Here is a 16616-nt window from a genome sequence, read left to right as displayed (position 1 = left end):
CACCGAACCGGACCTACGGGTCCGGATGGTACGGTACGTCCACGCCCGGACCGAACCACCCGAACACTTCTGTGCGTACGGATGGTTCGGTGCCGAACAGGACCTCCGGATGGTACCGGACCTACGGGTCCGGACCTACGGGTCCGGATGGTCCGGTGCGGGACCACCCGACCACCTCTGTTGGTCTGGATGGTCTGGCACCGAACCGGACCATACCGGACCACCGGACCTACGGGTCCGGATGGTACGGTATGTCCACGTCCGGACCTAACCACCCGAACACTTCTGTGGGTACGATGGTTCGGTGCTGAACGGGACCTCCGGATGGTACGGCACCGGACCGGACCACCCTACCGGACCGGATCGGCACCCCCGACCGGACCGGACCATTTCTTTTCTGATCAGACCCGATGGGTTCCTGTTCAGTCTATAAATGGCGGGGGTTCGTTGGCTGGGCTGACCCAACAGTCGCAGGGTTGTTGTTTTTCTCCCCCTTCGGCTGCTGGAGACGTTTCGTCTTTGGGGCAGGGGTCTTCGCGGCCTCTTGCTTCTGTGGGCGTTTCTTCACAGCCTGCTTCATCGCTTTCGGCTCTTCCCCCTCAAGCTCCCTACACTCCTGCTTTTGAGGAGTTGTCGGGAAGTGAAGAGGAGAGTGAGTCGGAGGACGATAGGGAGGAGGATCAGGGTCGCCCTGAGGTTAACACTGAACCTCTACCCTTGCCGGTTTCTGATGGAACTTCCGAAGCTATGCTTCGTACTTTCCAACAGTACATGACAGACATCACGCGGCGTCTTGACGTCACGGATGCCTCTCTTAAGCGTCTGTCGTCTAGTGTTGACACACAGGACGTGGACCCGGGGTCTGAGGACGAGAGGCAGGAGGCTCGTCCTCGCACAGCTAGAAGGACGTTTGAACAGTTTCAGGACGTCCTTCCCTGAGACGCCCTCTCGTCCTTTGAGTCCGCTTCGGCCCGGGCGCGGGAGGCTCACGCCGCGTCTGCCGGCGGCTCGTTTTATGAACGATCCGGCCGCCGGCAATTCGCGTTCCACCCTAGTCTTAGTGCCACGGTGGAAGCGGCAGCACATCGCCTGAGGAGTACAGATTCACGTGCAAACGCGACCTATGTTCCTCGGGAGGACGCGGGTTCAGTGCCATGCTTTCCTTCGGGAGGCGCACCTCCACTGTTTCCTCGTGTCCAATCTGTTTCGTCCCTCCCTTTTCCCTTTGACTCTCGAACTCTCCCTTTCCAGACTTCGAGTGTTTAGGGTGGGGCTGACGGTGATGTGTTCGTTGGGGAGGTGCCTTCGGTCAAGAAGGTGGAACTGAGCTCTGCTTCGTTCCACAATCTTGAGGCCACCGTTTCTTCCACAGTCGAGGCCCAATCACAGGCCTTGACATGGATGAGCACGCTGTCCACACTGTTGGACCCTCCCGATCGGGCAGAGTCCGATTCCACTCGGGTCCTTGACACGGTTCGAGTGGATCGGGCTTTGCATGCCGTGCGATCGTGCGTGACGTCTGCGGCAGAATTGGCCATTGGAACACGGGTCCACTTTATTGGCCCTGTTCCGTGATCATTTTCTGCCTACTTCTATAGTGCCTCCGGATATGAGGAAGAGTCTGAGGAACACGTTTCCTCAGCCTTCTTCCCTCTTTCATCCGGACACTGTTCGTTCTGTGGTGGAGTCCACACGCCAGAGGAACACTGATTCTCTGATGGTTGGCCTCGCTGCTTCGGCGACGGCGGCGGGGAGTAAGAGAAGTGCTACAGTCACCTCCAGCTCCCAGCCTCAGAAGAAGAAGAAGAAGCCAGTTTCACTGCCTCCTTCTTCCTCCTCTTAGGCGCCTGTTGCGTTCCCAAGCAAGACAAAGGGTGCTCAGACAGGTAAGGGGAAGCAGCACCACCAGGGGGGGTGGTCGCAAGCCTGCGCCTGCCCGCCAGCAGAATTTTCAGTGAGTCCCGGCCCTACGTTGACGCCCCCTCAAGTTGCCCCTCTTTCGTCCGTCGGTTCCCTTTTTTCGGGCCCGCGGCATGTGGGGCAGACTGGTCTCCAACCAGTTTTTCTTGAGGGTGGTGTGGTCGGGGTTTTCTCTACCGCTGTCGTCACAACCTCCATTGTCCGCTCTACCTTGGACGTTCCCCCCTCCTCGAGAGCCTGCCAGATGGCAGGCTCTTCAGGACGAGGTGAACTCGTTGGTCGAGAAGAAGGCGGTCTACCCCCTTTCTCAGCCTTCTCTGGGGTTCTGCTCCCGCCTGTTCACCGTCCCCAAAAAGGACGGCCGGTTCAGGCCGGTGTTGGACCTCTCCACCTTGAACTTGTACCTTCACAGGTGCAAGTTCAAGATGGAAACCCCTTCGTCGGTCCGGTTGGCCATCCGGCCAAACGATTGGGCCATGTCTGGGACCTCCAGGATGCTTACTTCCACATCCTGGTGGCCCCGGGGTACCGACATCTGCTCCGGTTCGTTTGGGAGGGCACGGTGTTCGAGTTTCGGGCCCTCCCATTCGACCTGTCCTTGGCCCCTCTGATTTTCAACGGGGACAACAACACCACATGCTTAGCTTACCTTCGCCACCAGGGGGGCACCAATTCTCGGTCCCTCTCCCTGTTGGCGGAGGAGATTCTGCTCTGGTGCCAGACCAATCAGGTCCGGATGTCAGTCCAGTTCGTTCCGGGGAAACTGAACGCCCTGGCCGACATTCTCAGTCGGGGCGATCAGGTTCTCTCCACAGAATGGACCATCGCTCACAACGTTCTACAGCGTCTGTGGGCAAGGTGGGACCGTCCTCTGATCGATCTGTTCGTAACTCGATTCAGCGCTCGGCTTCCCAGGTACGTCAGCCCCTTTCGAGACATGAATGCGTTCCACTTGGACGCATTCACTCTCTTGTGGAGGCTCCTCGATGCTTACGCCTATCCCCCGACATCTCTGATTCCGAGGGTGCTGGCAAAATATCTGCAGGAACGACCAAGACTGATTTTGGTCGCGCCTTACTGGCCAACAGCTCCGTGGTTTCCAGATCTTCGCGGTCTCACCCACGTAGACCCTCTACCTCTGGATCTGGACGGGGGAGGTCTGCTCCAGCCTCGATCATGCCTCCCTCATCCACGTCCAGAGAGTCTGTGCTTGACCGCATGGCTCTTGTGCGCTCCAAACTGCTTGCACTAGGATTGCACAAGAGTTCAGTAGAGTTTTCCTTGAACGCTAAGAGGCGATCAACTAATCAGCTCTACGACTTACGCTGGAGAGCTTGGGCCACCTTCGCCTTGTCCAAGGGGATAAAGCCGCTTTATCCCTCAACACAGGACTTGGCCAACTTCCTGGTGGAAGTGTATCAAAAGAAGAGTCTTTCTTCTAAGACTCTTCTTGGATACAGATCTGCCATCGCTTCCACGATTGCGGCCGCTACTGGTCGCAGAACTGAACACTTGATCAGGTCCTCCCTCATCGCTAATGTCCTTTCGGGTATTAGCAATGCAGCGGTGTCTAAACCTCGGGTTTCATTTCCCAAGGGGGATGTCTTTCTGGTCCTCAAACTCCTGCGTAGCAATGAGTTTGAACCCCTGGCAGGCATCAGTATCAAGTTGCTGATTTTTAAGACTAATTGTTCCTCATCGCTTTAGCCACTTGCCGTAGACTCAGTGGTATTCAAGCTTTGAGTGGCCTGGACTTTGACATTGAGTTCACCACACAGCAGTGGTTGCTAGCATGGTCACGTCAGTCTAAGGTATGTTTCTTGGGTATATTTTCTTTTACGGTAGTACTGTTCGAAAATTGCCTGGGTATCTTAATCCTTGGATTTAAGTGATTTTGATTAAGGAGTTTAATACTCTACATATCACCCTCACACCACTCTGGTATTCTGTGCAAGAATAGTACTGTCGAGGTAAGTGTTATATTGACTGTAAGGCTTCTTTTTAAGCCTACTGTCTATATGATACTTACCGAGACAGTACTATTAGAGTTTCCCTCCCGCCTCCCCTCTTGATATGTTATGGGCTTTTTGAGGGTCTGCAGCTCATAAAGAAAGAGGACGCGCCACCTACATCCTGTAAGGGGGAAGCACTCGGACAGTGCTTGGGATCCACGGTGGCGCATGGTTATGGGAGATAATTGTACCCACTCAGCGTTTTGTCCAATTTTTTCGGCCTATAATAGATAATGTGCAAGAATAGTACTGTCTCGGTAAGTATCATATAGACAGTAGGCTTAAAAAGAAGCCTTACATTTAGAAATGTCTATGTACAATGCATTTAACCAATAAAGAAAGAGATATAACTGGCTGGAATATCATTGCGTGACCATTTGCTTCTGTCCTTGTGCAGCCAATCGCAGCAGACCGTTCCTCTACACTCCTGTTGATGACTGCAATGACTACATCAATGCTGTTTTCCTCTCTGTAAGTGATCAAAACATACTGAAAATCGTAAAAGCTTGTTTATACTCTGTATGTTGTCTCCTCAAGCCTGTAATTATGCACAAATCTGTGTGTGTGTATGTGTGTGTGTGCGCGCGCATATTTTTTTGGTGTGATTAGGTATGTGTGTCTTCTTGACTGTTCCCAAAGTCACAGACGTGTACATCAAGTAAATTGTAACTGTCTGTTAAGCTGTACATTCATCATTGTGTGGCACTGTTTCCACAGAAGACTGAGTTATTCGTGGTTGTGGATTTCAGGGCTACACACAGAAGGACAGGTTCATTGTGACGCAGATGCCACTGCCCAACACTGTGGCCGACTTCTGGAGAATGCTGTACGACTACAATTCAGATGCCATCGTCATGCTTAACGAGTTTGACAGAAATGATAAGGTAATCTTAGAAACCATGTCAGTGAAAGAGTGATGACAACCTAGTTTAGTAAAGTGAGTGAAACTAGGTTTGTTTTTGGTGCTGGTATGTGCGAATACTCCGCAAGCCTTTAGTGAAAGAGTGGGATTTGTTAAAAAAAAAAAAAGACGCTTTTTTGTTGTTGTTGTTATAAATAACAGTGTATGTGGTAAACATTGTTTTAATATGAGTTGTAGACTCAATGGTATATTTGGTAAACATTGGGTTAATATGAGTTGTAGACGCAATGGTATATTTGGTAAACATTGGGTTAATATGAGTTGTAGACGCAATGGTATATGTGGTAAACATTGGGTTAATATGAGTTGTAGACGCAATGGTATATTTGGTAAACATTGGGTTAATATGAGTTGTAGACGCAATGGTATATGTGGTAAACATTGGGTTAATATGAGTTGTAGACTCCATGGTATATGTGGTAAACATTGGGTTAATATGAGTTGTGGACTCAAATGAACCCAGTACTTCAGGGCAGTAGTAGCATGGCTTTTGATTAAACAAGTTTGACATGTTGTAAAACCTTAAGGAGCAGTTTGTCTATATCAAATCATTCAAATCAAATCAAATTTAATTAATTTTATTATCTCAAATCTGAGAAATTACAGATATATGAACTGCTGATAATATTGTGACGGACAAGATGTAGCTGTTGTTTTGGTGAAGGAGCAATGGAGAGAGTACGGTTGCCGTGCTGTGTTTCAGTCGTGTGCGCTGTACTGGCCGGAGGAGTACGGCTACACAGAGGAGCACGGGCCTCTCAGCGTGGAGCTCCTGTCTTCCTCCGACGTCGACCCTGATGTCACCATCCGCATCTTCAAACTCAGCCATCACGGCAGGGTAAGGGTTAAATGTAATGTGGTGATCTCACCTTAATGAGATACAATATTGATTGAACAAACCAAGACGTCTATTCCTGACCCTCACATCTAAAACTTCTTCTTCTTCTTCTGCGTTCGTGGGCTGAAACTCCCACGTACACTCGTGTTTTTTGCACGAGTGGAATTTTACGTGTATGACCGATTTTTACCCCGCCATTTAGGCAGCCATACGCCGTTTTCGGAGGAGCACATCTAAAACGAAATCTCGGATGTCAAAAGTCAAGCGAAGTTAGAGAAGACATTGGCAGACCTGTGCACATCTACGGTTTCTCCGTAATTTCTCCAATTTTTATATGCAGAATACGGTGCTACGGATTTTTAATTAAAATTTTGATGTTTTACTCAAAACAAAAATGTACTTTTTTCTGTTTTGAGATGTTTTGACCAATTAGTTGGCCGTTGCGCTGAAAAGACCTTTTCCGATTTACCGGAAGCGCGTGTGTTCTCAGCATTGAGTCTTTGTTCTTAGACTTAGTTCGTCCAGCGTCTGCATGGCAACTTGTGATTGAAGTGAAACATGGAGAGAAATAAAAGAGTGCGAGATTCAGATAGTGAAGAGGAGACACCAGCTCTGTCACCAAAGAAGAAGAAAACGGCACAGCAGTGCTGGAAGTCCAGTTATTCTCAAGACAACCTGGAGATCGTAAAATTGTGTGCTTTGTGAGCAGAATTATGCCTTGAACTGTCGTTACAGCTTACTACTGAAACATTTTAAAAACTACTGAAATTTGGTTTGTTTACTACTGATGAGCGTTTTGAGTGTGCACAGGTCTGCATTGGTAATGCGAATAATGACGCCACACAAACATTCTCTCACTTCTTATGTAAGTCTCCCAAAGAAAATAATGACAAAAATTGTCGAGAGAAAAGTTTGTCTCAGCGATTTAGCATATAAGCAGAGCAAAATACTTGTACATGCATTGATATCGTATCTCATTAAAGGCTTGATTGATGTGTGTGGAAAGTGTTCACTTTGGCAGCGTGTTTTTTTCTGATCAGTGGCAGTGCTCTGCGAGCTCTTTTTATACCTAGTCACTGCATTGCCTCAACTTTGCAATTCTTCCTGTCTAAAGCTCCTGCCATTGTTGTTTATTTTTTATCTCATGAATGGCTTATAGTTTTAGTCAAATAATGATTCTTTTGATTGGAATTAGTTTGCCCATCAGTATTCCATATAAATATGTATGTCTGTGTATTAATGCCACTGAATTGACTCTGGTTTGTGATCGTAGAATTCATTTCGTATATGTATAGTTATGCATGCATATGTTTGCATGGGAATTTATGATTGTTTCGTTTGCTCTTTTGAGTTCTGGATAAAGTTGCTCTACTGACACGAAAACTGGCTGGTTACAGGGAGAAGAGCGAGCAGTGAAGCAGTTCATGTTCAAATCGTGGCCAGACTACCAGGCTCTGCCCAACTCTGTCACCTCTCTGCTGCGTCTGCACCGCATGGTCACTGACTGGTACAAGCAGAACGGCAAGGGGCCGGTCACCATACACTGCATGTAAGTACACAACTACCCTACCCCAAGCCCTGGAGGAAAGAGAGGCAGACTTGAAAAACAGGAATCGGACCAAAGAAAAAGACAAAGACCATTCGACGTGCTTGTGAATATTTAGTTTTTGTCTATGATTAAAAAATGTGTAAAGATTTTAAACAACTACCCCACCCCCACCCCTGAAGGAAAGAAGGCAGACTTAAAAAACTCAAATCTGACCAAAAAGACAAAAAGACAAAAACCACCTGACATGCTTGTGAATATGATGACAAAAAGACATCCATAACAATAGAAAGATTAAACGTTTTTCAAAGTTTTCATTCAAATTACTCAGATTGCTAATCATTTATCATTTACCTCTATTATCTGTTGAGAGACTCATTGACCTGTGTGTCTGTCCAGGAACGGTGCGAGCAAGAGTGGGATCCTGGCAGCGATGTGTCTGATCCTGGAGCGTCTGGAGCTAGACCTGGAGGTGGACGTCTACCAGGCCGTCAAACAGATCCGCATCAACAGGCCCCAGTTCATTGAAAACTTTGTTAGTTTCACTATCTGGCTTTCTTACTCTCTTTTGTGTTACAGTCAATCCCCCCCCCCCCCCCCCAATGAACCTCTTAAAATCTGAGAAATCGGGTCTTAAGGGGAGGCACTGGTGTTAAAAGTGATTTTTTTTGTTTCATAACTTTTGGGTCAAAAATTGTTGCACAATTAAAGTACTCAGTCCATCTCCTGAGAAAATGAAAAAAAAAATTGTTTTGATCAAAGGAGGGAGTCTTAAAACAGGGTTAAAATAAAAAAATATTATGAGCAGAAAAATGTGAAAAACCAAGGATTTGAATTAAGGTAAGTCTAAGATTGGGGGGTGGTCAAAGGGGGGTTCCACTGTATCTTTTCTTTTCCTTCAGTCCTCCTTGCCTCTGTGACTTTGTATTTGAGAAGAATCAGAGTTAAAAAAGATGGTTGAATGTTTCGACTAGGTGGCTGAGTGGTAACGCACTTGCGAGAGGTTGCGAGTTCGACCCTGGGTCAGGGCGTTAGCAATTTTCTCCCCCCTTTCCTAACCTAGGTGGTGGGTTCAAGTGCTAGTCTTTCGGATGAGACGAAAAACCGAGGTCCCTTCGTGTACACTACATTGGGGTGTGCACGTTAAAGATCCCACGATTGACAAAAGGGTCTTTCCTGGCAAAATTGTATAGGCATAGATAAAAAATGTCCACCAAAATACCCGTGTGACTTGGAATAATAGGCCGTGAAAAGTAGGATATGCGCCAAAATGGCTGCGATCTGCTGGCCGATGTGAATGCGTGATGTATTGTGTAAAAAAATTCCATCTCACACGGCATAAAATAAATCCCTGCGCCTTGAATATGTGCGCGATATAAATTGCATTGAAATTAAAAATAAATAAATAAAAAATCCCTGCGCTTGGAACTGTACCCACGGAATACGCGCGATATAAGCCTCATATTGATTGATTGATTGAAATGCCCAGTGTCTTTGGGGGGGGGGGGGGATGGAATGGGAAGAGGGAGTATGCTGTGTGTGTGTGTGTGTTGAATAGCAGTGCTTGTGTAAGATTTTCAGTATGGGGAGAGAAGATTTTCTGAGCATGCACAAACAGTGAAGGAGACATTACTGTCAGCTGCTTGTCTTTTCGATGATAAATCAAGTCCTCTCATAAATTTTGAGTTTTCAAGTGCCTTTTTCCTGCCATTTTGCAGCTTAAAATTTGTTTAAATCTCATTTTGAGATACTGAAGTATTATTGTATCGTATTGTTGGTGTATGTGAGGTTCATTGAGTTTAGCTATTCATTAACTTTGTTTTTTCATCATTGTGTTGTCGTTGTGTTCACAGGAGCAGTACCAGTTTCTGTACCAGATGGTTCTAGAGTACTTGGACAGTCAGGAGTGATGATGCTATCCCTCTGCAATACTGTGTCCTGTATCTTCTGGAGTGAAGCAATCTCCCACATAATGACTGCAGCACATGACAAGGATGTGCAAACGTTGGAGGGTGTGTTCCATGTGTTCAGACTGCTGCCTTTCAGCAAAGATTCCCGATTCCCTGGTGAACGAAAAAACGAAAATGATTTTCTTGTCTGGAATGTGTGGGTGCTCCCTGGGTTCAGTTATCTTGATTTTTTTGATTTTTTTAATAATGTCTTTTTAGAAAGCGAACTCGCATCGTCTCAGATGAGCACAATATATCCAGCGTTATTCTACATTTTCTTCACAGAAGAGAGAATGTCAATTGTGACTGATCTGTCCATGAAAAGAAAGCCGGATATGAGGTGAAACGTCTGCCAGAGGTCTCATGAACAGGTGAAGGAAGAAGCAGGAAATGTAAGCTGGTGAAGGCCAAGTGATTGTTTGTTCCTTGTGTGGCGCCATTCTTCACATGAAGAGCCATGAGTGGTAACTAATACCTGCTCTCCTCGCCACGGCCTTGAGCAGACTAAACCACAGGCACCAACCGCCTTGCTGCTGCTGCTACTGCTAAAAGGAAGTCTGAAACTGCTTTTTCTCTTGGAAATTATTGATGATTGACTGAGGAAAAATCTCTTGCATGTGACTATGAAAAGTCAGGGAATTGACCGAGGAAGATCTGATGCGTGTGACAGTGAAAAGTAAAGGAACACTGTTTGATATGTCACTGCTGTGTAGGCTGTGTGCACGTCACCATGTGGCAATGGCAAGAAAAACAAGGACGTGCACAGGAAAACGATGAAGAAACAAAGTGTGTGATAAAAACGGAAAAGCCCAGTGACCATCAAGGTTGAGAGGTACATGTGAGAAGAGAAAGAAAGAACGTGTCTCGTCACATTGTGAGATCGAAAAACTTCTGCCTGAAGAACATCAACAAAGAACAAAATAGCAGTGGTATTAGAACGTCAAAGATTTCTCCTTGGCCATGAAATTGGTGGGTGTTGATGAGGAAACTTGGGGAAATAACTTAGGTGCAGTAATGAGATATGTAAACCATGTCCATACCTACGCTGTATCTGTGTATCTGATGTCACTTGGAATTGGAAGAAAAATCTGAATATCACAGTATTATGCTCTTGCCTGGATATTTCTACTCTCTCAAGTGTTCTGTTTAAATTATTGTCAAGTTCTCATATGCAGTTGATGTAATTTGTACTGCTGCAGTGTTCATCATTTTTGTCAGGTTGCAATTGAGTTCTGTGGATTTGCGTCAGGCCATAAAGCATTTTCAATTATACTTTCTCAGTTAACACACCTCCTAGTTAACAAGCAAGAGAAACTGAGATCATTGTTTTCTGTCTCTGGACCGAAGGCTGCTCTTGTCAAATATGTAGGTTTTAAAGTTTGAACCTGTAGCTGTTCCCTGATGCATGTAAGTCCATGATACATGTATGTCTAGATATCACGTCAAAGAGATTTTGAAATCAGATGAACAGAATAGCACCTTTTTCTGAGATATGTTTGCAATGGATTTTTTCTTGTGTATTCCTGGTAATCTCAACCCCATCCTTTCACTTCCACGGTAAAGTAATATTGGAATCAACCAGCTACTGCTGCCATTATATTTATAATGTTCATATGCTTGAATTGATACTTGTTTATAATAGTAAAGAGCTGGCTCTTGCTTGGAAAAAAACACCTTCCTGATAGTTATATAGCCTGGTTCATTTTCTGTGGAATTTGCAGATGATGTTAAATGGCTTGTATTCTACTTTTTGTTGGTAATACGTTACTGCTGTAGGTTAGATACTATTGTGATATTTTGTTTGTGTGTGCATGCATTTTGCTTCTTTTAACTATTCTTTTGGTTTTCAATTTATTTCAACTGGTTGGTTGATAGAAGGGTTAAGACGACAAAAAAAAAATAGCATTGATTTAGTAAAATGGCCTTCTCTGTGATTTCTTTTGCAAAGCTTAGGTAGTTAACTGCATTGACTTCTTCTTCTTCTTAGAATAGTGAGGAAATCCCTGTGCAGGGCAACTATCCTCATGTTATGAGCATGGAGGATAATGTGACTAAACTAGGCAACAAAAAGGTCACATACCATAAACCACTTGTTACACTTCGTCAAGTCAATATGCTCATGTTGGTATACATTCCATAATTTCTTTTCTGATTTAAAAAGTAGTAAATACTTGGAGTATTGCAGTTTGCCCTTTTTGACAAATGAGATACCCTGGTTATTTCCGACACCAAGTATGTTTCAGATCAAGATAAACCAAAGATCTGTGTAATTGTGCGAGTTTTTACAATGCAAGGGCACAAGCTGGTTATTTTGGGCAGAGTGATGTGGTGAGTAGTTGCATGTTATTACAAATGCAGCCAGTCTTGCAACTGCAGTGTGTCTGCATCATCCTTTTGAGACACTCACTAAGTCAGAAAGAATGTTGATTGTATGACAATCTATTTTTTTCTCAGTTTATCTTTTTTTTTTAATGTTATAGTTGATTATTGATTTATTCATTTTTTGTCTACAGTGGGCTTTTTTGTTCGTTGCTTTTTGTGTGTGTGGATGAAATGCATTTCAGCAGCAGCTGTTGTCAGAAACTTATATCTGTCTGCAGTGGACTTGGTAAGATTGTTGTCATTGTCAAATTCCATGCGTGAAATAAAAAGTTTGCTCATCCCTTCATTCCATAACTTGCTCATCGTGTTCTTGATGTAAAGTCTTTTTTTCATCATATTGATCCATCAGCTTGTTTTGCTGTCATTTGCCAAATTTGGCAGGACGTGCGCCTGCATTGTACACTTGTGTTTTCCCGTCAATTCTTACTGCCTTTGACATTTCGTCATCTACTTTTGATATTAGAAATCTGATTTCAGACAGTTACTAGTTTTTCCCTTTCATTTTGCTTTGGCCTTAAAATCCTGTTTGAATTTCTTTTTATCCTTAAAAAATATATATATATATAAGAGCTGTTTCTAGAATTATACGTGTAAATGGTTGTACATACACATTGCCCCTTTACATGTATTTGGATTAAATTTCTAGAGTTGTATGAAAGTTTTTGGATGATAGATTGTACAAGAAGTTGGTTGGCTGTAATTTTTTGAGCCGTGAGAATTGTCTGCCAAAAGATTGTATCTATTATAAACAGGGAAAAATAGTACAGCCCTTTGAGCAAGAAACTCATTGATATTCTAAGTTTTGACTATGCGTTATCCTTGACTGACAAATCCCTTGCCATAGGACATGTGTGTGTGTCTCTTGTTGCTATGTCTCATGCATGTAATAGGTCATGATCTGTCTCTTGATACCTTTCATATTGATTCTGTTTGCCATATTTGCCCTCCATGAAAAGCAGAGAGAGTTAACAGGGCCTCAGACTGTGGGAATGTTTGTGGCCAATCTTAAAATTCAGGGGATGAGCATAATTTTACTGAAAAAACACAACTTTACTGAAAACTAATTAAAGATTTTGTTTTTTGAGATGAGCTCACAAATAATGTCTGTTGGAAGAGCGCTCATAAAGGTAAATATTTAAGACTGGCAACTAGTTTGTATTATCATGCGCCTATTTTTTTTATTGTATGATAATTATAACAACAGCATCATTGTATGCTGCTGGTGTAATGTGGAAAAAAGTTTTGCTTTTGTTAGTAACTTTGGGCAGGGGTGGAAGGGGAGTTTGGATTCAGGGAGAAATTTGCATCACTTCGTAAAGACAGAATGAGAGGTAGAATTACAATACGGTTATCTTGGTTTTGTATCTTGGTCGAGATGAAAAAAAATTAGGGTTTTTTCTGATAATGATATTGATTAGATCTCTTTGTATGAAACCATGAAATGATTTGAAAAGAAGAAGTAAATCTTGTAAACAAGCTTTTATGATACTATTAAATTTTTTAAAAGAAACCACCGCCATATATTGAGACGCAGGTTAGTGCATTTCATTGATTTATTTAAAAGATGTTCCATTTTCATGACAATTCTCAATATCTCCTTCATGCTTCTTCATTTCTTTCCACTCTTGTCATTTGCAAAAAGAGAATGGTGGTTTAAGAGGTCACGCAGTTTCCTTTTCTTCGTTCATCTTTTCTTTCAACAATTGCTAAAAACGTTTGCCATAATAAACAGGTTGTGAATCATTGCCATACTTTAGAAGACGTTGTGTTTGACTTTGAAATGGAGAAAAAAATGAAAGTTGTTGAACCACATGCTAGGCACCTTCCTCAAGTAATGCATGGGTGCAACTCTGCCGGCTACACGCCGGCAGCCGGTTTTTGGTTTCATCGGCTGCCGATGATTTTGTTCCAAGAGAGGGTTTTTTTGGCATTTTAAATACTAAAAAAGCTTGGACCCCAACTTTTGCCGGCTTTTGGAATTTTCCAGGTTGCACCCATGGTAATGTCATATTTACCCATTTAGTATTTGATTCGAAGCGGTGTATAAGGACAGCATGAGTACATGAAAAGGTTTCTCATTGTCATCTGGTTTTCTTGCCTTTTTGTTACTTGTTGTCTGTTATGTATGATATTCTATCATTTGTTCAGCTTTTCACTCGCAGGGAGAAAAAATGAAGTTATAAACAAGATTACGTACTTTCTTTGCACATGAAAGCAAAAGAGCAAGAATGGTATTAATAATATTATTGTCCATTTTCCAGGAGCTTCTGTTAAACAGAGTGTTTTATGTGTTTTCTTGAGCTACTAGATATTCTTTCTTCATTTGTTTGGAGAATAATCTGAGGAAGATAAGCTGAAATATCACAAACAAGTAATTGAATGGGTTTGTAAAACAGACACGCTCTCTCTCTGTCCTCTTCTCTCTTTTAGCTGCAAGACAGGTAAACTTCTTGAAATGATGACAAACATGAACTATTCTGTAACATGTAGACATAAACAAATCTTTTTGATGTAACATAGTTGGATAGCAATACTGTTATACAGGCATATTTCCAAATTCATCACTCATAATGTCCATTTGGTAAAAGTGAAAACCTTTGATGTCAGTAAAAGTGAAAAACTTTGATGTCAGCCGTTGATTCAGGAAGGGCAGTGATCCCTTTGACTGTTCTGAAAGTTGATCAGATAACCAATTGTGTTTTGTTTTTGTCCTTTCAAAGGATGATGGTTTGTGCCTTTTTACTTGCCTCTCTCACTTTCACGTTCTCCACGTTGTTTCAAACTCTAATTTTGTTCTCTCTTTTTCTTCGCCATTGGAGAGCAACCTTGTACATTGATTACTCAAAGTATGGTTGTTGTATCCTTTCAGTTTCAGAGAAGACTGCTTGACAAACTTGCCTGTTCACTGTCTTATGTTGGATGTCTTAAGTATGCGGTAGCTATGTTTTGCAAGAACGAACTTGTGTTTTGGTCGTGTTTATGTGTGTATCAGTGTTCGTGCATGACACATATGGCTTTGTACATAAAGCAACATGTCCTGATTGGTAGGAAAGTGAGGATTTGTATCAGTAAAAAAAATGTATGGGGTCCAAGGATGACAGTTTGGTTACGTTTTTCATCTTCTTTTTGTTTATATCTGTTTTGCCTTTAAGTCAGTTTGTTGCTACAGTATTCAGAGAAAGAAGGACACTACCCAACACTGATGAGGAGGTGACCGTTAACACAGCAGTAAGAGATAGAAATTCTAGTCACTATGTTACTCAAGAGTCGGAGTGGTACAAGCAGTAGAATAATCAGGGTAGAAAACAGGAATTCCCAATCAGCATATTGTCAATAGTCAGTTCCCAATATAGTGCTGATAATTTGGCAGAACTTTTTATTTGAAAACAAAATTGTATTATCTCGTCTGGATTTTTTTTTTTCATTTTTCAAACTGTGTTTTGAGAAGACATTCCATTTTTCATGTTTATTTTTTATTTTTTATTTTTTTTACTATTTGTGATTGACACAGGCTAAAAAGCTCAACATTTATGTGATCTTAGGTGTTATTTTATATCACAAAGCTGTTCAAGATTTCTGTTACAAATTCTCAATTTTATTGTTGATCTGAAAGCTAAATTTGCACTTTTTTGAAAATTCAAGGCTGTGTTATTTCAGTGATTTGCTGTGGGGTTACAGTAAAATGCTGTTTATTTTCATTCCACTAAACAATCCGTTGTTTTGAAAACACTTTTGGTTAAAAAAAATCATCCATGTCATTCCATTGTAAAATCATGTTTATTACGATTTCACAGGACAATATCAGTATAGGCTTTCAGTAAAATTAGTCTTGTGTATAGTGAAAAACTGTAAACAAAAACTTGTCACAGAACAGAAAATTATTATTGCTACAAAATGATCCCTTTACATGTTCTGGTCATTATTTGTTTTTTTAGTGTAAGTGAAAATTAACGTGACGGATTTGCAGTAAATGCGTACTAGTTACTATAAAAAGTAGATTTTTTTTATGGTGGGGGGGGGGGGGGGGGGGGGGGGGGGGGGGGGTGTGTAATCACCAGTTACATTAATGCTAAAGTGCAACATCACACAGCTTTAAGATGGCCAATATTCTGTAAAAAGAAATTGTGTTTGTGAACGTCAATGCTTTATTGCTGTAGTATGAATGAGTTGCGTTGATGGTTCTATTTCCCAACTTAAATTAAAGGTCATTAGGTTGTTAGGACACATTTTTGTCCAGGTAATTATGACTTCATATGAAATTACAGTATCTTGAATTTAAAGCAAAACTGTTTAGTTGTTGCTAGGGCTAGAAAATTGGCTTTTAACTTAAGAAGGAAGAGAAGGCAAAGTATATGTGGGTGTATATTTTTACATATCGATCATTCTTTTTCTTTTATATAGTTTTGATTAATTTACCACTTGATGTGATTTGTGAATTATTTTGGCAAGACAACGGAAGAAATGGCTTGTTGAGTTACTTTATTTTGGTTGATTGAAAAATAGAACTGGTAAATAAATGGTTGATATCATGCACATGAAAAACATATTTGTGATTACTTTTGCTCTTTACAGACAAATATACATTGGTAAAGTTCTTTTCACTCGGACCCACAGAGTCAAAGTTGTGTGTGCTTTTGAAATCCATTATTTGCAAACTTTTGTGGATTTCTTTTCATAACCCGATTTCTATTTTGGTATTTCAGTTTTGGGTTATTGACACTTTTGGCAAAAATTCCACACATATTCAAGTCTTTACTTTTGTAATATATTATACAGTTGGATTCATGTTCCAATTGGGTGAGAGATAAGACAGAATGGATGGAAGTGAATGTGCTCATTTACTAATTATCTGCATTTTCTTCTCAATTTTATAGGTCAGTAAAACTGAATAGAATTTATATGACTGGCTCTTTTGAAGCAATTTTGTATTATTATTATGCGCGTTTGTACCAGACCTGTATGTTTGTCATTAATGTTCTTGTTAGTGAAAATGCCAGACTTTATATAATGGCCTTTTTATTTCATATTTTAAAATAAATCATTGTGC

The 16616-nt window shown here is 42.1% G+C and overlaps 1 protein-coding gene across 2 annotated transcripts in view; it reads left to right on the top strand.

The window, feature by feature from the left end:
- Positions 1-15596, top strand: part of LOC138966415 (receptor-type tyrosine-protein phosphatase epsilon-like) — a 58587-nt gene extending 42991 nt beyond the window's left edge. For both annotated transcript variants that reach the window (XM_070338647.1, XM_070338646.1), the window contains exons 21-26: positions 4330-4403; positions 4682-4816; positions 5558-5692; positions 7090-7241; positions 7638-7773; positions 9092-15596. In XM_070338647.1, the coding sequence (XP_070194748.1) occupies positions 4330-4403; positions 4682-4816; positions 5558-5692; positions 7090-7241; positions 7638-7773; positions 9092-9148 (689 nt within the window). In that variant the 3' untranslated portion in view covers positions 9149-15596. The remainder of the gene's footprint in view (positions 1-4329; positions 4404-4681; positions 4817-5557; positions 5693-7089; positions 7242-7637; positions 7774-9091) is intronic.
- The last annotated feature ends 1020 nt before the right edge of the window (positions 15597-16616 follow it).

The sequence above is a fragment of the Littorina saxatilis genome, linkage group LG5 (genome assembly GCF_037325665.1).
Source record: "Littorina saxatilis isolate snail1 linkage group LG5, US_GU_Lsax_2.0, whole genome shotgun sequence".
Lineage (NCBI taxonomy): Eukaryota > Metazoa > Mollusca > Gastropoda > Littorinimorpha > Littorinidae > Littorina > Littorina saxatilis.
Note: the sequence above shows the minus strand (reverse complement) of the source record. Positions and strands in the feature narration are given on the sequence as shown.